Source organism: Anastrepha ludens, chromosome 4, assembly GCF_028408465.1.
Source record: "Anastrepha ludens isolate Willacy chromosome 4, idAnaLude1.1, whole genome shotgun sequence".
Taxonomy (NCBI): Eukaryota; Metazoa; Arthropoda; class Insecta; order Diptera; family Tephritidae; genus Anastrepha; species Anastrepha ludens.
The window spans coordinates 13,094,501-13,122,165 of NC_071500.1; the positions used below are offsets into that span (position 1 = coordinate 13,094,501).

At 37.7% G+C, this 27,665-nt stretch overlaps 1 protein-coding gene across 1 annotated transcript in view; it reads left to right on the forward strand.

Annotated features, from left to right (window-relative positions):
• The window catches only part of LOC128862157 (motile sperm domain-containing protein 2-like), a 40,794-nt gene continuing 13,129 nt past the window's right edge, over positions 1-27,665 (forward strand). The window contains exons 1-3 of the mRNA XM_054100626.1: positions 1-268; positions 12,492-12,980; positions 13,056-13,306. Coding sequence (XP_053956601.1) covers positions 178-268; positions 12,492-12,980; positions 13,056-13,306 — 831 coding nt within the window. The 5' untranslated portion in view covers positions 1-177. The remainder of the gene's footprint in view (positions 269-12,491; positions 12,981-13,055; positions 13,307-27,665) is intronic.

Below are 27,665 nucleotides of genomic sequence, written 5' to 3' on the forward strand. Positions count from 1 at the left end.
TGGCGTTGAAACGTTACGGATATCGCCAACGGAAGTGCAGTGAAGATTTTTATAGTGTTTCAGTGTTTTCGCTAAACTACCTGATTCGGCCGGTAACCTAGAAAACCAAAGTGATTTTTGTTTTTAAGTTTTTTTTTATTTGTAATTAAACGATAATTAGACACGAAATATTTAAAAATGCCAGTCAAAGTGCCAGCACCCACACAAGCGCAAGTTGATGAGCTGCGAACTTTATTCAACGAGAAGTATGAACAAAACCCACCAAATGGTAAGCAACTACAAAAATGTAGGTATTTTAAATACTGGCAAGGTGTAACGATAATAAGGTGATGTCGATAACTTAACCTTACTATTGCGGCAGGTCTTTGCAGGTCATGCGTTTAAAGGTATTAAAAACTTGTATCAGTTTAAGTTCGTTTTGTACACCTTTTTTAATAGTTTGCAATTCGGAGTGTTTTTTTCGCCTGATTTAAGTTAAAAAAGTATTACCAGACTTTACATTGCTCTAGAATATGCCGATATTTCACTTATTATTGTGTTTGGAAAGTCAAAGTGGAAAAATAATTATATATGCATAACACATGAGCTGAAAAGTCCCGAGCCTAACAATGAAAACACGTTTTTTTTTGTTTTGATTGACTTGTGCACCCGGTCGTTGTCTTAATGAACAAACATTGTGTCTTTACCATTTACGGACGTTTCTTTGCAACTTCGACCTTCACACGCTCCAATAACGCTACATAATAAATAATATTCACTGTTGATGGTATTTTCCTTCTCAAGATAGTCGATGAATATTATACCAAGCGCATCCCAAAATACCGAGGCCATAACTTTTCCAGCCGATGGTTTTGCTTTCCGGCGCATTCGACGAGGTTCACCGGTTGCTGTCCACTCAGATGGCGATCGTTTTGATTCCGGGATGAAGTGATGGATTCATGTTTCATCCACTGTCACATATCGATGGAAAAATTCCAATTTATTACGTCAAACACGATCAATCACTGCTCAGAACCATCCAAGAACGTGTTGATCTGCTTGATCAACAGTATGCAAATACGGCATCCACTTTAAACAGAGCTCTCTCATAATCAAATGCGCGTGCAATGTAAAGCCAACTCATTCTTTTGATACTTTTGCAATGTCAGCTAACTCACACAACTTCCCTTTTCGATCATTTAAAACGATTTTGTGGATTTTTTTGATGTTTTCTCAGTTGGGCGTCCACTGCGTTGCGCATCATGGGTGTCTCTACGACCAAGCTTGAAGTCAGCAAACCATCGTTTTCCTGTTGCTTCTGATGGTGCGGAATAGCCGAAACACTTTTCAAGCCATTGCTTCGCGTAAAGGGTATTTGTTCCCATTAAGAAGCAGTGTACAATTGTTTTATTTAATTTTTTATTTTTTATTTTTATTTTGTAGAAGCTTAAATAACAATAGAATTGTTAAATAAACAAAAGGATAACGTAGCGCTAGCAACGTAGGCTTTCAGCTGGGTGGTGAAGAATTGCTTGTTTATATATGTCGTAGAAGATCAGAGTCCTTCAAAAATTTATAGATTTTGGAAATGTTGGTATCCGAAGGGTTAATTAGTAGCGATAGTGCATCATGACCGACAAAATTCTGATGTCTTTGTCCATCTAGTCCAGGGCAAAAGGCTAATAAGTGCAGGATACTGACTGGAGTATTACAAGAAGGACACAGGCTTGGTTGCCTTTATTGCAGTAGATATGCATTAGTGATTACATTGTGACTAATACGTAGGTGAGTATATGGCGTGGTATAGTTAGATGGGAGGGATGATAGATAACTTTGTTTAGTACGATTAGGATTAATCCTGAAGTAATGGTGGCTATAGTGAAACCAGTCACCTACTAATTTGGTTTGCCTATGCTGCTCTATAAGTCGATAAACATCATTTTTACATATAAGATTTGATATAATAGTAGGAGTAATGCTCATATCATTAGCAGTATTATCAGCGATTGCCGTATTGACGTTGATGCATGAATGCCCTGGTACCCACATGATTCTGATTTTATGAGGGTGAGAAATCAGGATATTTCTTATGGTTCTAATAATGTGATTGGAGTTATTATAGTTCGTTATGGCCTGAAAACAGGACATGATATCTGTGCATATGATGTATTTCCCCATTGGATTTTGACGAATACTGCATGGCGTAGAGAACTGCTGTTGCTTCAGCGGTGAAAATTGAGCAAAACGGAAGTAGTAGTCCATACGATATAGGCTGTTCACTTTCTTTCACGACAACAAAGGAAGTGTAATTCCCTCTGAAATCATCGGGGAAGATTAGCTGCCAACTAGTACTTTTAAAGCGAGATGAAATTTCTAAAAAATGTGCGCAATACTCTGTCGTTGTCGTATTAGCCTTTTGCATTTAACTTAAGTCTTTATAAAAGATGATTTTTTCAGCACTCATGGCGGGCGATGGCCATGTCTAGCCGATAACAATCTTAAGGGCAGTTCATTGTCTTTGGCAAAAGAGGCGCATTTGCAAATTGATGAAGCTATCTTAGGAGTCCGTGTACGCACAACTGCCGAGTGAACGAAGCTTTGTAGAAAAACATTAGAAGTGAGAGCAAGATTAGGATAAAGTTTCCTTATATTGTCCTCCACATTGTCGATTTGTGATGGTAGTGGTGCCAAGCTGTTTTTTTATTGGCACAGTAGGAAATGCACGTAAAGATCGTCGGACAGCAGTATGGTAAAGAGACGCTAGGAGCTCGAGGTTATTTTTAGCATATTTGCCATACATTTCTACCCTACATAGTTGATGGAGGATAAGAAGGGCGCCTTTGTAACGTTGACCAGCAAGTCAGAGTTGATAAGTGAGCGTTTGCAAGATAAATATTTAACAATGTTTAGCTTAAGAAATAGTTTATCTCTTACTTATTTACAGTGATGTTTAAAGGAATACTTAGAATCTAGAACACGTTGGAAATAAGAACACTAAGCTTACGAGAGGATAGGAAAGGTTTAATAAAGATTTAATAATTCGGCACATTAACGGCATAGAACCTCAATTATGCCTCAGCCTTATCGAAAATTTGGACCATCGGATGGAGGTGTGCCGCCGAGGCCGCGGCGCCATTTGGCCGATATTTTATTCCATACGTAATTGAGCCATACCAATATTATCATAATAAAGGGAAATGACAATAGTTTCTTTAAAAAAATTTATTTCATTCAAAATCAACACCGGCCCTTGAAACTTAACCACCCTATATAATAAAATTAAGCCGCTTCCCTCTCGTTGATAATTTATTTAAATTATTTTCAAAGGCTTAGCTTTACATGAACTTCCTGTAGTTGAATAATCACTTCGCATATGAATATTAATTCGTTATTTCTAAATACAATTGCTCGTTCATATATACCTATAGGGTTTTTGAGTAAGAGCAAACGGTTTGACTTTTTTAACTAATTTTTTTTTTATTATCGAGTTTGAACATATACATTTAAGTATGAAATTCGATTTCTTTTGCATGACCACCGCGTGCACGTTTTACGAAGTCCAATCGTTGAACCCAATTTTCGACCACTCTTTTGCATAAATCGGCCGAAATTCCAGCAATTTCGCGTTCAATATTGGCTCTGAGCTCACAAATCGTCGCCGGCTTGTTACAGTAGACCAATGACTTCACATAACCCCAAAACGGGACGGCTTGTTAAATGGACCGTAAAATGGCCGTAATGCTCTTAAAGTAGCAGCAACAGAACGATTATTTTCATAAAAAGTTTGCACGATTTGCAATCGTTGCTCAAGTGTGTAGCGTTCCATGATGAAATGTATACTAATGAAGTTTACAAATGACAAGCGAAAAATAAAAAATATTGCGTCGTTCGCCCTCCCTATCGGAAAAAAGTTGAAGCGCACCTATTGAATAACCCTATACATACGTCAGTCTCTTATTATGATTAATTCTGAATTTCGAAAATTCAAATGCTAAAATATTCACGGTAAACTGTTCACTGTAAAAGCAAAGCAGCAGAACAAGGAACAGGAATGAACCCATATTTCTCTGCTCTATGCTCCAACTTGGAACTGTAGGAGTTGATGACGATGTAGCTTTGCAATCGTTTGATTTAATCAATCTTTCTGGGTTTTAGTTTTCGTTATTTGAAAAACATGTATATTTAATTAATCCTTTTATTAAAAGAATACAGAAAAAAGAACTATTATAAACACAATAACATAAAAAAGAAAAAAAAAATTGGCGCGTACACTTCTGTTAGGTGTTTGGCCGAGCTCCTCCTCCTATTTGTGGTGTGCGTCTTGATGTTGTTCCACAAATGGAGGGACCTACAGTTTCAAGCCGACTCCGAACGGCAGATATTTTTATGAGGAGCTTTTTCATTGCAGAAATACACTCGGAGGTTTGCCATTGCCTGCCGAGGGGCGACCGCTATTAGAAAAATGTTTTTATTAATTTTGCTTTCACCGAGATTCGAACCAACGACCTCTCTGTGAATTCCGAATGGTAAACACAATAACATAATCAATCTAATTTACTACTTTTAAAACATAGGCTTTACACTAAAGCCTTCCGGAAATTATTTTTACAATTATTTTACCTTCGAAACAAATTGCAAAATTTCTTATCCAATCGAACCGAAGTTCAAGTGCATTTATGTCTACAAAATTACTTGTTTATGGCCTTTGACAAAATATTTACCGCCTCTAATTGCCTACTCTGTATATATGAATGTATAAGCACTTATATTATATATTGAACTTTGTAATACAAATACACAATAAACTAATAGTAGAAAAAAATGCTCGTATCCACAGAGCAGCAAATTGTTTAACTGCACAGTGATTTGGTGCTGCGAAAAACCTTGTGAAATTCCATACTGTTAGACTTTAAAACTAAATGTATGTATGAGTGTATCGGGTAATTTTTAAGAGCTTGATAAGTTAAAATGATAATACAAAACAGAAATTTTCTTGGAATGATTTTTTTTGTTATAATCTGATAGTAATTTCACGGCATTATGATATCCGGCATATGTCCGCCGCGGCTACGAGTTACATGGTCCATTGGATCAGTCCAATTTTTTACTATTTAATGGTGGCTTGAATATTGCAAAAATTGATTTTCAGCGCGCTCTATGGCAAGTGGTTGAGTCGTCTTGTTGGCTACAAATGTCGTCGATATTTAGCTGATAAATTTGCGGAAACAAAAATTCAGTTACGCTGTCGCAAAATGGCTTCTCGATAAGAAGGTCGCATTGACAAATCAAATGTCAAACGAAAAATCATCATCATATTGGCATTACAATTCGGGGTGGCAATGGTCCACCTCCTCTACTATACGTCTCTATTCTTCTCTACAGCCCGCTTTTACTCTATGTTGTGGGATTCGCATCTTACGTGTGTAGTCTTCTACATTTTGCAACCAACCTCAGGGGCCGGCCTCCCTTTCTTGCTTCTTCAGGATTTGCTTCAAAAATTTGTTTGGTCACTCTTTCACTGCTCATTCTTAGGAGGTGCGCAAACCACAGTAATTTTTGCCGCGATTAAAACACTGAGCTCATGGTTCTACCGTATACGGTAAGTACCGTCTTCTAATCGTATAGGGCCGAATATTTCTCTGAAATTTTTGTTTATCAAATTGCATTGGTAAATTCACATTATTAACTTTGAGGACCCATGTTTGACAGTCGTAGGTGAAAATCGGTCTTATTATAGTATAGTGTACATTTGTCTCTTTTGTTCTTTTGATGTCAATAAAGTCCTCATAAGTTTGATATGGCCAAAGTATTATCTGTTACCTGCCTGAATACGGTATTGTATTGATAGGGACGGATCCTTATTTATGCTGAGTACTACGCCTAAGTATTTAACTCTTGCATGAGCTCGAAAATATAGCTTCCGATTCTGATGTGACAATCATGGAATAATCGAGCCATGTATTTCGTTTTTTGTTTATTTATCTTGAAGCCCGCTGCTCTTGTAGCTTGCACAAGCCGCATGAAAACGTTCTGAAGAGCCCCCTACAGATATTTCTCGCAAGAATCACAATGTCGTCAGCGTATGGGCATATTTGTGTCGGTTTATAAAATATTGTGCCAGCTTAATCTACATATTTCGCTTATTTCTGAATGCAGTGTTAAATTAAACAAAAGCGTCGACAGTGAGTCACCCTGCTTCGCGCCGGATTTCATTTCGGATTCGTCATTCATTATTACTTTAGATTTTGAGTGTATACGAGTCATATTGATCGAATTTATGTATTTTTGTGGTACACCCAGTATTTTTAGAAACTGAAATATATTAAAAAAATTCGCCAATATAAGAAAAGTTTCATATTGAAATGAACTTAAAGCCCGAATCATGCCTAAAGAAAGCCTAATTAAAAACAAAAAAATAATAAAAGAAAATATTTGCCGAAATTAATTAATTTCCAAGCCGAGCTCTATCTTGTCTAAGCAATACAAAGAAATTTCAATCAATCAATGAAAACGAAATGCACTAAAAGGAGTAGCAAACCAGTGATTTGAAATCTGGACACTGAAAGCTAATGAAATAAACCAGCTATTGCGATTTAAAAGAACCATAATGAGAAAAATCTACAGTCCTATTCGGCTTGAAACACGTATGGCATACGTTATAACAACGAAATTGAATATTGGTGGTGAAAATGTAATACGTTTTATTAAAGCGCAGCGGATTAGATGGATTGACCACATCATAAGAATGCCCAACGAAAGAATCCAAAAAACGGTGTTTACTTTGCGTCCAATTGGAGGAAGAAAGAGATGCCGACCAAGAAAGAGATGGCTTTATGACGTAGAAGCAGACTTAAAAGCGATGAACGTTCATCATTGGAGAATTGAGGCAAGAGAAAGGCTGAATTGGAGGAGGACTGTTGATAAAGCTTTGGTCCACCACAGGCTGTGAAGCTAAGAGAGAGAGAGAGAGAGAGATTTGATATAAAAATAATTTAACTCAATGTAAAAAAAATACTAAAAATAAAAATAAGTATAGTAGCTAACGTAGTAACGGTACCCACAAGTACAGTTCCATGTCGAAATACACTTTTACGTCGGACTATATAAACTCAAATAGGAAATTATCGCTTTTCTTAATTTCATCAGTCACTTTCGTGTGACACATCAAATAAATAATAGATAGTGCAAGCGGAGGATACAAGAGGAAGGGCTATTTCCTCAGAGCAACTTTGAATAAAGAAGCTAATATACTTATCCGATATAATCGAATTATTGTTGCACTTTTTTATTTTTTTTTTATTTACTTAGAAATAACTTCTAACTACTCACGGCTCATTAAATATAGGATTTTTTCCACAGAAAACTTTTGTCACCACAGTGCGGCTGTAGCTAGCAGAGTGTAATTTAAGCAGTTAATACTTGCGGTGTGTTAATTTAATTTCGTTTGCTTGTAGCTTTTTACTAGGGTCGTCCGAATTATCCACAATCGTCTATTTTTTTTATTTCAATTATAATATTATTGTATATGAAATCAACTATTTGCGCCCCAACGAATTTATGAATTGATTCGTTAATATAAAAAAATAGTTGGAAGCACTGTTTTTTTCTATTCTACCCAAAGTGTAATACAGTAGGTTCTGTTTTTATGCGGTAGATACGTTCCGCAAGAAACAGCATAAAAAAAATCAGCATAAAAAAAGCTACTAGTTTTATAGTAAAACTATAGATACGTTTCAAATGCTAAAACCGCATAAATCTGAAATAATGTAATAAAATCGCATAAAAAAGGGCACTAGTCCCATATTATTACTATAGATACGTTCCATAGACCGCATGAATCTGAAATAATTAAATAAAATCGCATAAACAAAATATTGTATTTTTGAAAATCATATCTTTATTTAAGAAACGTCAGAATCGAAAAATAAATTTAAGTCAGAAATAGAATCAGACAATACCCACATGTTGCGCGTTCGTTTAGGATTTGGCGTAAAATCACTTTCGTCACTTGAGGAAATGTACACATCTGATCTAGATGGTTATGCAGGTGGTTCCATACTTGTAGGGTTAGCATTTCTGATGTAATCTGTGATGAGTTTTTGCTTAGCTGGTTTAGAATCTTGTTTATATGTACAATTCCCGATAGGTCGACATGCATTTTGTAATTTAAAAAAAACCGCACTATTTCAAAACCGCATAAAAAAAAGCCGCATAAAAACAGAACCTACTGTACTTCACTTACATATTTAATTAATTTTTAAATTTGTATTAAAAATATATAATTGTCCATAACCATTTTTGCAATTTTTTTGTTAGCTCTTTACTTTAAAGAAGAGAAAGTTAATTAAAAATGTCAACATCCGTATGCAATTTTAATTCTTTAGTTACGCGGAAACCCTATTTTAAAATACTGCTGACTTAAATCTTTCTCAAGTACGTTTCATTTCATACCAATATTGTAACACTTTACTTTATTTATTAAATCAATATTCATTTTCGTATAGATGGAAACCCTACGCAAATATATTCTTAAATTTATGCTGTTTCAAACTTCCTTCGATCGATACAAATAATGCAATATTTTACTTGAATTGTTAGTTTTTTAGACAGCTGACAACCATATTTAAATTTATTTCTCAAATAACGGTTTCCTATTTTTTAATTGATTTTAAATTTACTGAACGGAAGAAAAAATTAATTCAATATTTCAACACCCTTATTCAAGAATATTTCTAGTTTTAAGCCATTTCAAACTTCTTTCACGTAGTCCCAATACTGCAATATTTTACCTTATTTCTTTAAACAATTTTAGTTGTTTAGTTAAGTGGAAACCATTTTTCAAATCTGGTACTTCCTCAAGTACCTTTCATTTCATTCCAATATAGCCACACTTTACTGTATTTATTTAATCGTTTTTGAATAGGTGGTGACCCTATGCAAATATATTCCTAAATTTAAACTGTCGCAAATTCCCTTTGCTCGATACCATAATGCAATATTTTTCTTGAATTTTTAGTTTTTTAGATAGCTGGCAGCCCTACTTAAATGTATTTTGGAAATAACGCTTTCAAGAAGAAAAAATCAATTTACAATTGCAACACCCGTATAAAAGAATATTTCTAGCTTTACGCCATTTCAAATTTCCTTCACTTAATCCCAATACTGCATGATTTTACTTTATTTCTTTAACCAATTTTAATTACTGAGCTAGGTAGGGACCCTGTTTTAAAATACTTTTGACTTAAATATGATTTAAAAATAGGGACTTGAGCCCTTTCATTTCATACCAATATTGCAACACTTTACTTTATTTAAGTGATAAATATTTATTTTGGATTGCTGGCAACCCTAGTAAATTATTTTACTAAATTTCAACAGTCTCAAACAAATATGGTACTTTCTCAAATAATTTTCATTTTAAACCAATATTACAAGACTTTACTTTATTTACTTACTTAATCAACATTAATTTTTGCATAGGTGGCAACCCTATGCAAATATATTCCTCAATTTAAATGTTTCAAACTCCCTTCGCTCGATACCATAATGCAATATTTTTCTTAAATTGGTGGTTTTTAGATAGCTGGCAACCCTATTTAAATGTATTTCTGAAGCTTTCCCAAATACCAGCATTTTCAATTTTGTCAAAAAGTTAAAACCCACCGGGCCCCTCTTTATCCATACATGTACAGAAGCACAGATAGCCCTAACCACGCTCCGGTCAAGTATACATACACACATACACAGTATAAGCGCATGTCGCCGCTATATTAAAGAGCAATCGCCAACTGAATTTTTGGACTCATGATAGGCCAGCCAACCAAAGTACCAAAGATTCTAAAGCCAATAAAACCAAAAAAGTTAATTTATAAGCATTTTCATTTTTTTTCAATAATTTAATTAACCCACCTCTATGTCAGATACTCTAGTATTGAACGCATATTCGTCACATTCAGCGCCTCCCTAATGAGTAAATCGCTATTAATTTGCTTGCAAGTCAACTGACCCTATAAACGTTTCTATGATCTCTAACATTTTACCTTAATGGCATTTTCAAGAAAATATATGTACATATTTATAGGCGTGTATTCAATTTGTTTGTGTGTGAATTCACTGATTAACAGAAGTACGTTTTTATATGCATGCAAGGTGCCACACCCTTAGAGCATCGGTTAATTTTAATTTATATGAAAATTATGATTAACTAGCAATGAGTTAAGTAATTCTATTTGTTTTTGTTGGGTTCGAGTGGTTACTAGTACTACATTAATTTTCTTAAACATTCCATAGCTACCCGTGCTCTATGTATGAAATGAATAAAATTTAATTTTGATTAGTAGTGAATTTCATTGAGTGTTTTCCATGAGAAATGAAAGAAGACTTTCACATGTGTAATTGTTCATTACTTACAGTTCAATCATTTTATATCGTAATGCAAAAACATTAGCTTATCGGCATTTTCACCTCCTTAGCGGCACCATCCACCGCTATAGAGCTGACTTCCAGCACTGAAAATTTGCTTACCAGTCACATTCTACGGAAGTGCAGGTAGATATTAAGAAAATGTAAAAAATGTGGGCTTTGGTACCGGTATTCAAAAAATTTTGCAAAAATTTGATACAATTTTTTAACAAAAAAGAAATGTTCGGCCAAAGTTTGGCCCTTTTTAGGCAGAAGCCAAACCGAAACCCAACTGAAATTTTGTGGCCGAAGCTCGTCGTTGTCTAATCATTTAAAAAATTTGTTTGCATTTTCTTACAAGAAATTTCTATAGCTGTGAAAGAAAAACATAAATGGGCACCCTTTATTAAAGTCTTCACAATGCGTGAATTGAGTATTGTTACTAACAATAAAGTCATTTTTTCGGTAATAAAGAGCTTTCTTATTCATACATAAATACGTATTATAGTTTATAGATTACATGGGTAAGATACCAATCTAGGGTTGCCAAGTAAATTTCTAAAACAATAAATTTACTTCAGTAATTAAGAGAAAGCTGTGGCGTTGTTTTATAAAATATGGGTTTTAAAGTTAATATAATTATTAAAAAATCTTTATTTGTGCCAAATTAGAATTTTTATGGTAACATCAAAAACAATATAATATCGACAAAAAAAACCAAAATACAATAATATTTTTGGCTAGGAAAATTTACAATAACAAATATTTTTAATACATTTCTTAGCTATCATAAAGTTTTTTTTATTTAGAAGTATCTAAATGCTTCTTCTTCTTGATTGGCGCGATAACCTCCTACGCATTATGACCGAGTTTAACAAAGCGTGGCGCCAGTCGTTTCTTTCTCATCCTAACCAAGTAAAGCCAAGTCCTTCAGAGCCGGGGTTCTTGTATCCATTCGGACGACATGACCCAGCCAACGTAGCCGCTGAATCTTTATTCACTGCACTATGTCTATGTCGTCGTACAGATCATTCAGCTCATTGTTGTATTGCCTGCGATATTCGCCGTTGCCAACGTGCAAACTCCCTTCCCACAGCCCCCAGGCCGCGGCACCACTCATTCGTCACTAATAATCGAATATTTGCTTAAATTTAATCTAAAAAATCTTAGTTTTTCCTATTTCCCACTATTTATAGTACACTCTAGACTTCATAATCCGCATAAGCTGTTCAACTATGACCCAAATGGAAAGTTCAAAAACAGTTTGAGATAGAAAATTAATAAAAATAATTTTGCTTGATATTTTTCTGATTGGTTGTTTTGATTTTATTCAACGAGGCATATCAACGGATGCCGGGTATTCTAATATTATGGTTATTAATAAAAAATTGTTTTCTATGAAATTATTGATTGTAATTCTTTTATATACATATCCCAAATATCTCAAAACTACTCCTATGCGAGCAGGGCCGCAGGTTAAAGCTAGTAAGTACATATACATCACAGAGAAAACGTAGGTTCGAATCTCGTTGAAACACCAAAATTAAGAAAAACATTTTTCTAATAGCGGTCGCCCCTCGGCAGGCAATGGCAAACCTCCGAGTGTATTTCTGCAATGAAAAAGCTCCTCATAAAAATATCTGCCGTTCGGAGTCGGCTTGAAACTGTAGGTCCCTCCATTTGGGGAACAACATCAGGACCCACACCACATATAAGAGGAGGAGCTCGGCCACACACCCAAAAGGGGTGTACGCGCCAATTATATATATTATATATTATATATATATATATATAAGTACATATTTGGTGGCTGGCCAAGCCCCTCCTTCAATTTGTGGTGTGTGTCTTGAAATTTTGCCACAAATGAGAGTACCTACAGTTCTTCATGCCCCTCCGAACGGCAAATGGTTTTTTATGAAAGTTTTTTCATGGCAGAAATACACTCGAAGATTTGGGCGATCGCTAATAGAAAAACTTTGTATTACTTGATATTTCATGCCCGAAGTTTCGAAACCGAGTACCATTTGGCTACGGTGGCGAGTTTTCATACTCTAATACTTAGATTTTTGCTTAAAAAACGAAATGTTTAAATCACCTTTCCTTCGTTTCAGTACCTTTTCATCCGGTCGATCTCGACCGAATTCGCAAATCAGATATTTGGTGTACGCGCTTTCTTGAAATGTACGATTTGGATATGAACATCTCCTTAGGCAAACTCTGGGAAACTTGTATATGGCGGCAGGAGTATGGAACGAATGATTTAAATGAAAATAATTTGGTGAAGGAATATCTACACGATGGAGTCATATTTGCGCGCAACAAAGATTTGGATGGAAAAACGCTGCTCATCTTTCGAACAAAGCTGCACGTTAAGGGCGCAAAGAATATGGATGAAGTGATTCGCGTGGTGGTCTATTGGATCGAGCGCATACATCGCGAAACGAATATGGATCAAATAACGATTTTCTTCGATATGGCTGGCACAGGTGTGGCCGGCATGGATGTCGACTTTGTGAAACGAATTATAGAGACATTCAAACTTTACTATCCCAATGCGCTGAATTATATACTAGTTTTCGAAATGGCCTGGATGCTGAACGGTGAGTACATATATTTATCATCCCTTTAACCCTTTCACTTTAAAGGACAGTGTTATATGAATCTTATTCTTCCAGCTGCATTTAAAATGATAAAGGGTTTTCTACCAGCCAAGGCATTGGAAATTCTCAAAATGATATCGAAGAAAGATATTAATCAGTACATCGATAAAAATAATTCTCTCGCCAGCTGGGGTGGCAATGACCTATACGAATTCCAGTTTGTGCCGGAAAAATTGCAAAGACCGACTACCCTGACTGTGATAGTTAATGGAGGCGCGTCAGCAGCGCCAAGTTCACCAGACACACAGAACGGAAATGAAAAGAAGGTGAGTGGAGGGTTTTTATTTAATAATATTTATGTACATATGTATGTATGAAAATACGATTGTAAATGGGACCAAGCCAATAAAATTAATATAGCTATATGCAGGGCCCATTAGGCACTTTCGTTCGTGGTCATGTACGTACGTATGTATATAAATTTATTTATATTTTATTTAGGTATGTAATAAAGCGAACAGTGTAGAAAAAGGAGGCATACTTTTAGGAACTAAATACTTCGTAGTTTACTTCTTTGCTGGCTTGCTTTTACGGCAGGTGTGAACCGGCAAATGAATTATTGAACAACCTGTAGGAAAAGAAATGCATACCTATTTTTTTATAACCTGAAAACTAACGACAGAAGCGATGTACTCACTTCATCTACCCACTATTGAGTGTAGAAAAGACGTTTGCAAAATTTATAATAACTTTAAATTTTCTTCCTATGACTGTAAAATTAAAAAACTATAAGATCAATAATAGGTCTCTTCTTTTTGCCAAGCGTTAGCAAATGAGCTATAAATAAATATATCTTGGCAGCGCTGGAATAGAACTGCTTAAAATTACATTTGTTTGTAAACTAGTGAGTTATAGCAGTTTTATGAGCTACGAGTATACTAACTGTCATCGCTAGCGGTGAATCTTGCTCGTCAACTTTGTTGTTGCTTTCGCATGCAAATTTTGCGTCAAGTGAGCCGCACAGAAAGATAGCGAGCAGAGAAATGGCGAATTGAATAGGCCGTATATTATGTGTGAAACCCATGATGGAAAGAATAATGAGATAGCGCCTATCGTGGTACCGTTACTTTGCTCTCAGCGAATTTGACAATGATTTACGTCCTATTAGCACCAGTATGACCAGATTACCATTTTCGTAACTTCATTTAGCATTTTTTTTTTTGTTACTTAGTCTCGGAGTTTTAGTTCTTTCTTCATAACATTTTTCTAGTCTGCTTTAATTAAAATGTAATGTTTATAATTTTGCAAAATATATATATTATATTTTTTTTTATTAGTTCAATAATTCACTCAGTTTTATTTATGTAGCTTTACTTTTTTTTTAACATCTGATCGCATTGCCCGCGATTGCAGTTGTTGTTGGTGTTCTTCTGCTTTTAGCAGTCAAATTTCTCTCTTGCTACTGCCTAGTTTTGGATATAAAAACGCACTAAATTGCTTATTTAAAGAAAATTAAATACTAAATTTGTATTGTATTACTTAACGAATTTTGTATGCGTGACAAATTGTCTTTAAAATGTGCGTTTTTTTTTAAATATTGTATATTATAGTTATGTGCAATTCAATTTATAAGTTCTTTGTTAAGAGAACGACTTTTTGCTATATTTCAGGTTATGTAGCAAGGTAAGGTACTCTTTTTGTAAAAACGTAGTTATGGTTTCTTCAGTATTTTCTGGTATTTTGTTGTTTCTTTTTACTATAATACACCTCTTGATACCCTATGTCCCACTAAGGATTGAGGACCAGAAGAAGCGTTACACCACTATTGTTTTAATTCACATTCAGTTTTCAATGTTAAAAGGAGTTGAGAGAAGAAGATTCAATATTTTTGCATATCCTTAAAAGGATCAAAAATTAAATTTACACTTTCAAAATATCAAATTTTATAAGAACCAACAAATTTTCGTTAACTAAAATTTATTAACTAAAATCTTCTCAGAGTGCCCTTTTTTAACATTATTTTGCTTAATAATATTTTTTATTTTAACTTCTAGTTTCGGTGGCTTTAAACTAAATTTATCGCGAAAAGCAAATGGTCGGCAACACTGCACAACTCGGCCAATGTGAAAGAGTGCGTGACCTCTCTGATGGGCGCATTCTTGTGTGAAGCCCATGTCTGATGAAATTCGCTAGAAAAGAATTCGCGGATTAATCACCTGAAGAGAATAAAACCAGTTACTCTTCGCACCATCCCTACTTTACCGCTGAACACAATGCTATAAATGTTGTACCTGAACATATTGCAGGAAAGTTTACACTGTCTCGCTGCGATTATTTTAAAAGGCGTGGTTCATAAGTAGGTGGAGGAGCCTTCTTCAAATAAAGAGTTAATGGGCTTCTGGGAAATGTAATACACTTCAAAGGGAAAACAATTATATCTGATATTCTTTCGGAAGTAAAAATTCTACGCTCACTGATAGTACGTGATGAATTGAATTTGAAGAGGTCGAGCCAAGGAGCACCAGGAGATTTGGTGGCTCCTAAAACACTCAGGCTAAAAAGCCCATTGTATTTAAAGCTCTGGAAAGGGGGTAGATAGTCAAGGAGGGAGGGAGAAAAGTATCAGAGAAAGAGATAGGAAAGAATAGAGACAGAGATAGACATAGTTAGTCCTGTGAGAATTCTCCAGATTCTTTGGCAAATCTGTAAATATCCTCCAGTTTTAGAGAACGAATATTACTCATTCCCATGACATCGGAACCCAATACCCGTAGTCGCGCTCTAGCAAAGGCAGGGCACTCACAGAGAAAGTGCTCAGTGCTATCCGCCTCCTCCAAGCATGACAGGCATACCGGGTCCTCGATGATTCCAATGGTGGTCATATGCTGACCCCATGGGTTGTGTCCATGATGCCGACCATCAACCGAATGTCTTTCCTTCTAAGTTTTAGTAGAAAGTTTGACAGTTTTCTGTTCGGACTTGTCACAAAACACTTTGCAGTTCTGCAGCGTTCTAGACCGGACCATCGCTCTTTATGTAGATTGCCTACATAATCGTTGATCCAATTCTTGATTCCTGCGGGACTGATTCCGATTATTGGCTCTGGCCCCTGTGGGGCACTGCTGATCCACGGTTGGCCAATTCGTCGGCAATTTCGTTTCCTTGAACACCGGAGTGTCCCGGAACCCATATAAGTACAAGCCTGTTTTGTCTTGCGACAGAATTAAGCTTCTTCTTACATTCTTGAACAATCTTCGAGGTTTGCTTCGCGTTCTCCAGGGCCTTCAATGCAGCCTGACTGTCACTGAAGACTCCAATCTGTTTCCCGCTCCATCTCCTCTCGATTATCCATTCGGCTACTTTTAGGATGGCAAAAACTTCTGTTTGGAAAACAGTTGCCATTCCCCCCATAGCATAGTGATACTTATTTCTATCGTTTAAGTACCATCCGGCTCCAGACCCTATTTCAGTCTTGGACCCATCGGTAAAGAAAATATCCGTCAAACCTCTCTTCATGCATTCTGGATTGCTCCATTGCGTGACATCTGACATCAAATTTCCTTCCGAATGAAACTGTGGGTATCAGGTCATCTTTAGGTGCCAAAAACAGTGGATACTGCTCCGACAGCAACTTAAAGATTTCTCTGTGTCCCGAAGTTCCATCTTCGTGCCAGAAACCATATTTATGGAGTCTACACATTGCTTTTATTGCTTCCTGTTGTATCTTAAGATCCAGGGGGGAGCAAATTAAGCATAGCATTTAGGGTATCGCTAATGCATAAACATACGCTTCTTTGCAGCCTGTATAGTTCCCGGATTGTGGGCTTAACCATGCTCCGTCGCCACCAGATTGTGGTCAGGCGTAAGTGAAGATTGGTCTGATAAGTGCTGTGTACGAGTATATCCATAGTACCACAGCAGGTTTCAGACCCCAAGTTTTGCCAAAGGCTCTACGGCATTGCTGAAAAATCTTCAATGCACGATTCACCTTCAGTGAAACGTGTGTCTCCCAGGTCAGCTTCTTATCCAAGATTACTCCTAGATATTTAACTTCGTTGGAAAGACCAAGTGTCACACCTTTCTGTGTTGGAAGACTGAGTCCATCCAATTTCCGTTTTCTCGTAAACAAGACTATGGTTGTTTTATTCGGATTAACGGAAAGACCTTGTCTCATGCACCAATCATCGATTTTGTCAAGAATCCTCTGCACTTTCGTGCAAAGCCTCCTTAAGGATTTATCCGATGTTAGCGCACAGACGTCGTCCGCATATGCTTGGACGTGAAAGCCGAGTTCCTGCATCTCCGCTAATAGGGAGTCTACGACGAAGCACCAAAGCAGCGGAGAAAGAACACCCCCTTGGGGACATCCTTGCTTGGCCCTGACTGTGATTTACTCGTCGTCGCTCCCACCAGCGGTTAAGAGCCTCTCAGAGAGCATGGAGTATATCCATTTTATAATGGCTTGATTAACTCCGTGTCGTTCGGCAGAAGAACATATCGAGCCGAAAGTGGCATTATCAAAAGCCCCCTCAATGTCCACGAACACGCCCATTGTGTATTCGTCAGCTTCCAGCCCAGCTTCAATCTTGCTAACAAGATCGTGTAAGGCTGATTCACATGATTTTCCACTCTGGTAAGCGTGTTGATTTCTACTAAGTGGACTTCTCGGCAATACCCCAACTCGAATATGTTTCTCCACCACTCGTTCCAGACTTTTCAACATGAACGATGTCAAACTGATTGGTCTAAAACTTTTTGCTAGGGAATAGTCATCTTTTCCTGGTTTCGGAATAAATACTACTCTTACGCGTCGCCATTGGGATGGTATATAACCAAATGCAAGACAGGCTGTGAAGATCCTTTTCAGGGCCTCAATCAGCCTGTCTCCTCCATTTTTAAGCATTACTGGATATATTCCGTCAGGTCCAGGGGACTTAAAGTTCTCAAAGGAAGCTGTACCTAGAGGTTCCACCGTTGCCACCGTCATTGTTCATGCCACTCTCAACTTCAGAGAGAGTTCTACTACCCGGAAAATGGGTTTCGAGTAGAGCATTAAACGTTTCCGATTTGGAAATGGTGTATGAACCATCAGGTTTTCGAATGGAATCCAGCCTTACTGAGCGGTCTAAATGAAGGACCTTACAAAGTCTCGCTGTTTCCCTCATTTCTTCGACGTTACTGCAGAAATTTCTATAGGATTCAAGTTTGGCTTGCCGTACTTTTTTCTTATATTCTCTCTGTGTAAGTCGATGATTGGCCCAGTCCTCTTCTGTTTTGGTCTTCAAGGCCTTATTAAGAAGTTTCCTGGACCGTACACGAAGCGTCGACCGTTCAGGGTTCCACCAAGGAACCGCTTTCCCCTGTCTGCTTTGCCTGAGTGGACACAGTTCCTCAAAGCAATTGATTAAAGTACCTTCTAATTTCTTAGTAGCATCTTCAATCATTTCTGCTGATTTGAGTTCTTTCAGGTTTGGTAATCGCTCTGTTACAAGCTCACCATACCTGTCCCAGTCCACATTTCGAGGATTCCTACCGGAAGGTATTGATATTTCGGCAATTCCCAGTCGGAATTCGATAAGACGATGATCAGAAAGAGAGTCCTCTTCCAAAACTCGCAATCGGTTGATTTGATTTCCAACTGACCTATTGGTAAGTGTTAAATCAATCACCTCTTGTCTCCTTCTGGTCACAAAAGTTGGTTTGTTACCAGTGTTTTGGATGACCAAATCGGATGACAGGATAAAATCCAGTAACTTGAGACCTCTGGGGTTGCATTTGCTGCTTCCCCACACAATGTTCTGTGAATTTGCGTCACAGCCCACTATTAGCCCCAGATTATTGGATTCTGCGTACTTGACCACTTCTCTTAGCTCCCTCGAAGGAGGTGGCTGTAAAGAGTCGTAGGGTAGGTAGGCCGAAACTATGATAGCTTCGACACTGTTCCCACTTTTTAAGTACTTTATTTTTGCAGCAACGATATCTCCGGAGCATAGCTCTTTTAACATCGTGTGTTCGATCAACCTCGGCATGATAATACATGCTCGCGGTCTCACATTCCCTTCACAATGAAGTATTTGTCCCCACGACATAGCACTTAGACCACAGATACGCTTGTGACATACCCATGGTTCTTGTATAAGTATTATGTGTGGGTTTGTTTGCAGTTTTGCATGCCTACGGCACAAGAGAGCCGTAGACGCTTTGCTATGCTGCAGATTAATCTGTGTAAATATTACTTCAGTCATGAGACTGAGTATATTTACGCTTTGTCCTCCACCTTATCCTGGACACGGAACTGGATCCGCCCCAGATGTAGGTGAGGACGGCACCCGTACTTCGACTTAAGCACCTTGAGGGACCCAAGATCGATACCCAGTACCAGGTGAGAACCCTCCTCCGAAGTGGTAGCGGATTTCTGCCTGGTGCACGAGTATACTCTCCAGAGAGTCGTGTCAAGATCCTTATTCTGAACACGGATGCGTTTGAGGAGTTCTGCTGAATTACAGGAATGACCCGGAATCCAGACACTCGCTCGTACCAGCCTTTCTTTGCTACTCTCAACAAGAATAAACTTGCTGTTTTCGCAGGCTAGAATCTTTGCTATCGCTTTTTCTAGCCATTCTCGGGAAAAAGCATTGGAACAGTGCACCTTTACGATGCCGTCCACCACGCTTTTCCCCTCGAACGTCGGCGCGTTTTTCGACTCACCGATAGCTTACCAAAGATAGCTGTCAAGATAGTCTTGTTGCCCTTTGGACAGTAGACCATCTTGTTTGTCGGTATGTATCTCCACCGTCATTGCCTTTGCTGCCATTCTCGCGAATGATTCGCCAGACGTTGACGGAAGAGTGTCATTCGACATTTGAGGTCCCTTAGCCTCTGCCTTGTCAGGCAAAGGTTTGTCTGCCTTGGATTGGGTCGAGGATGCAGGCATTTCCGAATTCCATCTCTCGACTTTCCTCTCCTTTGCCTTTCTCCTCTTCCCGGCCGTTGGCACAGACCCCGTTTCGTTTCCGGAAGAGCGCAGCGCTACAGAGGAATCCTCTGTTCTGCCACGCTTTCCCGTTTCTGTTACAGGTGTCGAAGTTGACGGAGCTTGAGCCCTTGCCTTAGCTAGTGCTTCGGCTTGCCTCGCCTTCTGGCTCCTTCGTTTGATCTGCCTTGCGGTTAGACCAACACCTGCATTCGGATCTCCAATAACTTCGGTCTTTTTACCGGTACTTACCTGATTCGCACCAGGTTTAACCGTTCTCAAAGACTTACTCGGTACCAGAGATCCGTCTGAGTCTACTGAGAGATTGTCCGCCATCTCCACATCCTCCACAACTTGTTCAGATGCTTCAGATCGTTTCGACGGCGGTGTATCGCTCACACTCACTCGGCTCTCCATTGGCATAGCCAATGTGCCATGTGTCAACACTAGTAGTGCGCTTCCTCCGGAACCCTGGGTGTCAGTTCCGGGCATAGGGGAATGTGGGGTTCGGGCCTGCACATCCGATGCCCGAGCCGTCGATTGCTCGACGGGAGGATTTCCCAGAAGTGGGTTACCTCGTGCAGAGAGATCCTTGTTGAGCCTCCACATTGTAGGAAAATGCATTTTATACCTACTGCCAGGTTGTCGGTACGGTACTCTCCACATAGTACTTGGGTGGCCACCAATTCCGCCGTTCCGCGGTTGAGTGGATACCCAATTCCTATATGGAGCTGCCCTCTTAGTTCGTGGTAAGTTAATCTCCATAGAATGGGGTTAACTCGCCACTTAAGCCTCATCCCCGCGGCAAGGAGACCGACATGACAAGGAGTACGTGATAGTTAGTCGGAAAAGGTCTCTATTCTCCCACGACCTTATCCGTCAAATATGTTTGGTATAAGGCCATAGGGACATAACAGGGCTAGAGACAGCTAAGCGAGTGCTGGGAATGGTATAGTTCTTAACCGTACACTGTCGGATAGAAATCCATGGGGGAAGCTCAACGTACGAGCCTCTGTTGCGATAGCACTTCAATGATATTTAAAAATTTGGAGTCGAATTGTGTGAATCTTAACCGTGTGAAATCATGAGGCTGAATATAATTTGGCGAACTTTTATTAAAATATATTATATTTAAAGTTTTGTAATAACAGTGCTGAGGTGTAAAAAAAGGTGTTTTCGGTAACCAATATTACTATGAACTGGATCCGAAGGATTTAAAATAAAATGGCAGCTAGACAAAATTTGAAAAAAATTTATATTTTAAAAAATTCTTTAGAAAACATAGCGACTTTTATGATTTTCCCAAAAAGATGTCTTTAATATTCGTGCTCCTCGATTTCAAAAGTGGCAAATAGAGAAATGAGTCGTAGCCAGTTGTAACCTACGCGCCTGTGTTCAAAACAAAATATGCATATATAGGGTTTTCCAATCAAAGGTGTTATTTTGATATTCAAAGAAAAATGCTATTTTTTAATTTAAATGATCGGATGTTTATTTCATTATAAAGAAGAAGGTATGCCGTTAGTAGTGGAAAATAACATCAAACGACCACCACGACCACGGTTACAGGACAATATTCTTTTCATGAAATTTTCCATAACCGAATTGCAAAGTAAGGTCTTTAATCGACTCTGGGCTGTTGGTGTAGACCTTCTCTTTCACGTGGCCCCAAATAAAAAAGTCACAAAGTGTTAAATCACAAGATCTCGGTGGCCAATTGTGGTCACCTCTTCGAGAGATAACACGCACCGGAAACTTTTCCCGTAAAAGATCTATAGTTTCGTTGCTTGTGTGGCACGTAGCACCGTCTTGTTGAAAACATCCAGATCAATACCATCCAATTCCGGCCATAAAAAATCGTTAATCATCTCCCGATAGCACAATCCATTCACCTGTAACACCTGTTATTGGAAAACCGTTTATACAATTGGCGCAAACACCCTTTTTTGGGTGTTCGGCCGTGCTCCTCCTCCTATTTGTGGCTTGCGTTTTGATGTTATTCCACAAATGGAGGGATCTACAGTTTTTTAAGCTGAGTCCGAACGGCGAAGGTTTTTTATGAGGGGCAAAAATACACTCGGAGGTCTGCCATTGCCTGCCGAGGAGCGGCTGCTATTAGAAAAAACTTTTTCTTCGAAATCATATACATATCTCATTCAATTTTGACCGGACCTTCTTGCAAATACTTTTAAAAAAGAAATGCAAAACATAAAACAATTTACATTACATTAGATTTACAACTCGTCATAACAAATTAACTGGTTTAACAAATTTTTTTAACTAAGAACTGAAGACTGCATGAACTGCAAGGTTCTAATGTGGTTGAATGTATTTAAATTATACAATATATATAATAAAAACAACAAACTAGAACGGTGTACGATGGACGAGTCTTGTCGAGTTTCTATACTCCCGAGCGGAATGAAAAAGGAAAAAAAACTTATGTACATACCATATATACATAATTTTTGATTTCTTAAGTTTATTCAAAATAAAACCTTGCGAAAACTATACACATCCAGAATAGTAAAATTTATTTTTAATTTATAGTATCGGAGTGAAGAAATATTTAAGAGTTGAAGAAGGCTAATTCAATTATTTTCTAAAAAAAATCTACGAAACTTTCCCATTAAACAGTACTCCAAGGGGCCGAGAAAAATGTTCATTTTAAGAGACGTACACTTTAAGCGAATGTATTCAAAAAACATCGTATCTAAATAAAGTGATGAATAGTATTGAGAAAATAGATAAATTATATAGGATTGAAAAAGTGCTGCAATTTATATATATTTCAACTTCAGACAGCTGGGCCACTATTCTGTACGTACCTCGTATAGTATGTATATACATACAAATTCACTTCCTTACTCATTCCTTTATTACGTGCTTCGGTCGAACTCCTCTACCAATTTTTGGTGCCAGTTTTTTTGGTTGACTTTCAACCGGAGAAACCTAAAGTTGTATGCCGATTCATTTTTATAAGCAGCTTTTTCTTGGCAGAATAGTGCTCTGCGATTTGTCATTGCCGCCGAGGGACGGCCACTATTAGAAAAAACATTATCTATAATGTGTTGTTTCATATTCATGACACTGGACTACTCGGAGCCATCGTTGATTCTTGACTTCAAGTTTTCCTACGTGGATGTTTATGCGCTTACACCGGTCGCGCCTAAAAGCTATCAACGCAAAGCATTAAAGGGAAACTACTGAAATGTGCGACGTATTGACAATAAACAAAAAACACTTCCGCAGAACTACAACTCACATCTACAAAGCAAGAAAGGAAAACTACATAAATATTTTTTATGGGTGTGTGTGCGTGTGTGTGTATATTGGAATGCTCGTTTCAACGTCAAATAAGCGTGTGCTATTGCTTGTTGTTGGTTTAGCCCCCGTATGGAGCGCAAAGGTGAATGAATATAAATAGATGATCGGCTACTAGGCTATTAACTTCAAAATAACCATTTTGAAGAGGATGTATAAAGCGAATGACATCAGCAACCAGACACGCTTAACTTACACACGCTGCTTAGCTATTAAAGGCAGCATAAACTAAATTCTCTATTATTGTTTTTATTGTTGGCGCACTAGTTTAACTGTTTTTAACACGAACGATGGAGTCCTTTTCAAATGGATTTTTATCATTGAAATACGAGTATACAACATTTAATAGAATTAAGTTGAGGTAAAAATTAAGAAACGTAACTGACCTAATGTGCGTGTGCCAGGCAAACAGGCAGCAGGTACTGAGTTCTATCGTCAAAGCGAGTATTAGCATTAAAAACAAAAAAAACTTTAGGTTTTTCCCGAGACGCATTCATACAAAGTGGCAGTAGTAATAGAACAAAAACAAAATGTATGTACGTACATTTATTTTGTTTTTGAAATTTGATGGTTTCAATTATTACCTCCATGCAATTCACAAATTCCAGGAACTTCCATCAGAAAGAAGGAAAAATCCACCAGAAGGAAAAAGGAGAAAAAAAAGGAAATCAAACAAAAAGAAAAAAAAACAAATCAGTTGCCCTAGTAACTTCACCTTATACCCGATTTACACACAGAGATATCTGTGAGGGAGGTACTGGAAATTCTTTTTTGATAGGCCTCTCTATACACCACTTCTCTAAATCGAGACTTGTGTTAAAGAATGCAGGAGGTACCTCTCGCTTATCCAACAGCACAACCCACACTTTGTTGGCTTCCCGGCCACTCTGGAGTGGAGGGAAATGAAAGAGCGGGTGAGTGTGCACGGAAAGGTTCTGAGCTTGACCTTCAGCGAGTGGTAGAGGACATAAGCATTCCTCTAAACGATCTGTTCACTGCCATTGACTTGAGCGTATTCGCTGAAACCAATAGGAGGTGGTCTCTGACTACTAACTGCAGGGTCTCCAAAGCGCTCTGGCCAAAACTGAATCTTAAAATGACAAAATGTTTGCTCGGATTCAACAAATCAACTACCAGCATCTCACAAGTGTTATAACGGGTCACTGCACTATTGGCACCCTAGTCAGTAGAATGGGTGTATCTCACAATGACTTGAGCAGTAGCTGTGGAAATTAAGAAGAAATTGAGTCGGTACAACACTTCCTCTGTGAATGTGCTGCACTTCAAAGAAGCCGTGCCAAACATCTTGGCCATTATTTCTTTGCGGACCTGCGAAATTTGCAAAACGTCTCACTGGAGGGAATAGTTACCGTCTTAAGAAGATCTAAGTGGTTTAAGCAAGTTAGTTAGGGGATGGAAATCAAATGCAGGTATCACAATGTTAAAGTCCATTGTCGAGCCCACCGAGTGTCTTGTCTTACACAAGCAACCTGGCTAGCCTAACCTAACCTCTTCTGCGTTATTTACTTCATTACTTAAAAACGTAAATTCATTGTAATCATGCCATGATTTGTGTCGGGGCAAGGCTTTGTTTCATGTCACATCTATTGATGTAGCACGAATTATGTATGTATACTTGCAGTTTCTCTATATATGCACTTATGTACATACATATATGTATACGTACATATAAGCACATGCGTCAATGAATATGAATTTTTTGAATCATTGCATACAGAAATAAATAAGAGGAAATAAATTTCGAAATTTCATAAAATTGTGCTTATGTATATATGTGCCCATGTATGTGTATGTGTTACACGCTCAAGCATGTAAACGATATGCAAACCCATTTATGAGCATGTCATATATGTATGTATGTACATATGTAAACATACATACATATCATATTTGATACTCGCCATAAACATTATCCAGTTCTAACTTCCATTCGAATCAATTGTGTTGAAGTCGAATCGCCCAACAGTTGACAAGCAGCAGATAATACGCCTGTTAATAAAATTATACATATGTACACATAGTAGAAAAAGTCTGCGTTCACCTATGCAAATATTCTTTGCATTAGAAAAAGTTCAAAACAATAAATATTTCAGAAATTTTTTTTAATGAGTTTTATTAAGTTCACTTAAACGTAACTATCACACATATTTCGCTACCAATAACAAAATCAAATTTAAAATGAGATCACATAAAATTAAAAAGGCCATTCAAACTAAACGGAAAAAGTTTGCGTTCACTTCAATAATAATAAAATAAAAGGCTTAAGATCATAGAAATGTTTTAAAATTAATAGCTAGTTGGATATCCCCGGCTTTTTATGACTTCTAGGAGGCGTCTTTTCATTGATCCAACTAGGTTGGCTGTTATTTCTGGACTTATGGGTACCCATTCCTCTTTAAGCGCGTTCTTAAGCATTTCCTTGCTAGTTATTGTACGCTCTCGTATTTTTTTTTCTAGAACGTCCCATAAGTGCTCAATGGGGTTAAGGTCAGGTGATTGTGGGGGTGTGCGAAGTTGTTTTGGAACATTATACAACAACCACAACCTAACAATCTCTGCTGTGTGTTTCGGGTCGTTGTCCTGTTGGAAAACAAATCTTTCACCGAGTCCCAGTTTGATTGCACTTTCTCACAAATTCGTTTTTAAAATATCGAGATAATCATGTCTGTTCATTATCGACTCAAAAAACTGCATATTTCCAACGCCCGAACTAGCCATACACCCCCATATCATGGCACCTCCTCCCCCATGCTTTACCGTAGGTACCAGATTTTGCTTTCCAAGTGCCGTTCCGTTTTTCCTCCAAATAATTTTACGACTTTTTATCCCGAAAATGCAAAACTTGCCCTCATCTGAAAAAATCACACTATTCCAAAACTCAGGTGGCTTGTTTACGTATTCCTTGGCGAAAGCCATCCGCTTAAGTCGATTTACTCGCGATATGAAGGGTTTTTTTCGGGCCACTCTGCCGTGAAATCCGATTCTTTTTCGAATTTTTCTTACTGTATCTGGATGTACTTTCTTTTGGTATTTTACTTCTATGTCTTTTGAAATTCGGCTTGCTGTTAGTCGTGGATTAGAATTCACAAGAATAGTTATGTTGCGTTCTTCTCTTTCCGTCAGTTTTTTTGGACGCCCAGAACGAGGCTTAGACTCCAAACAATTCGTTTGCTTGAAGTTGTTTATCAGTCTTTGGACCGAGGAGTATTGCCTCCCAGCAATTTTCGCGATTTCCCGATAGCTCATACTATTTTGCCACAAGCTTACAATGATTTTCCTTTCACCAATATCTATTTCTTTTCGCCTTTGGTCCATAGTAACAAAAAATGTATTTCTAATATCAATTTTTCCCTCTTTAGATTTGTTCTTAACCGCGTCAACTACATGAATGATTTAAAATTTAATTTAACGTAATTGCCATGCAAATAATCGTCACTATTCGAAATGAACGCACAATTTTTCTGCTTAGCCTATTTAAGTAACTGTACCACAATCCCGTTATCTCAACACGACGCAGCTCAAACTCCAAAAAATTTTGTTCATAACCTCTATGAATAATTTTCTTTGAAATAAGTGAAAAGAAATAACTGAGAGTTTTAAGATAAACACGTTAAATTATTTTAATACTTTATAACAGTGGGTGAACGCAGACTTTTTCTACCATGAGTATGTACATAAGTAATTCAGCGCTCCACTTGAATGCATGAACGTAGCTATTTTACTCATTCTCTGTTTTGTACACAACTTTATCACCTATTATCCCATCCACTAACTGTTGCAAAATGTAAACTAAACAGCTGGAAACCATTCATATGTACACACATGCATACATACATATATATATGCACTGCCCGAGTACGCACTGTATGTAGTGAACACATCCGAGTGTGTAGCGCGCCAATTTCTGGCCCTCTTAAGTTTATTGGAAACGATGGAACGGCATGTATGCCAGTGCGTATGCCTTTTTCTGTGCTCGCTTACTTATTTGTGTAAGGAATTTTCTGAGCTTTTCACTCTATGCGAGTCTTTAATATTTTGTTTTTATATCTTTTGATCGCCGTTTGTGTTAAATTGCGTTGAATTTCTGGTTTTGTGGCTTATATGTATATGTGTATACCCAGCCGTAAATTATGCTGTGCAAGCCAAGCGCGAAACTATACGAAATCATTTTGAAGTCGCAGTCGTTAAGTGACTGTACATAACTCATATAAAGTAACGCGCTCTCTCTAACTAACACATGGGCTGAAAAGTCCCGGGCCTAACAAAGAACCCACGTTTTTTATGTTCGAAATTAGCTTTGTTCATCAACGTAGTTTCCATCAAGAACAACGCTTTGTAGAACTATTTACCTTTTGCCACAAAATAGT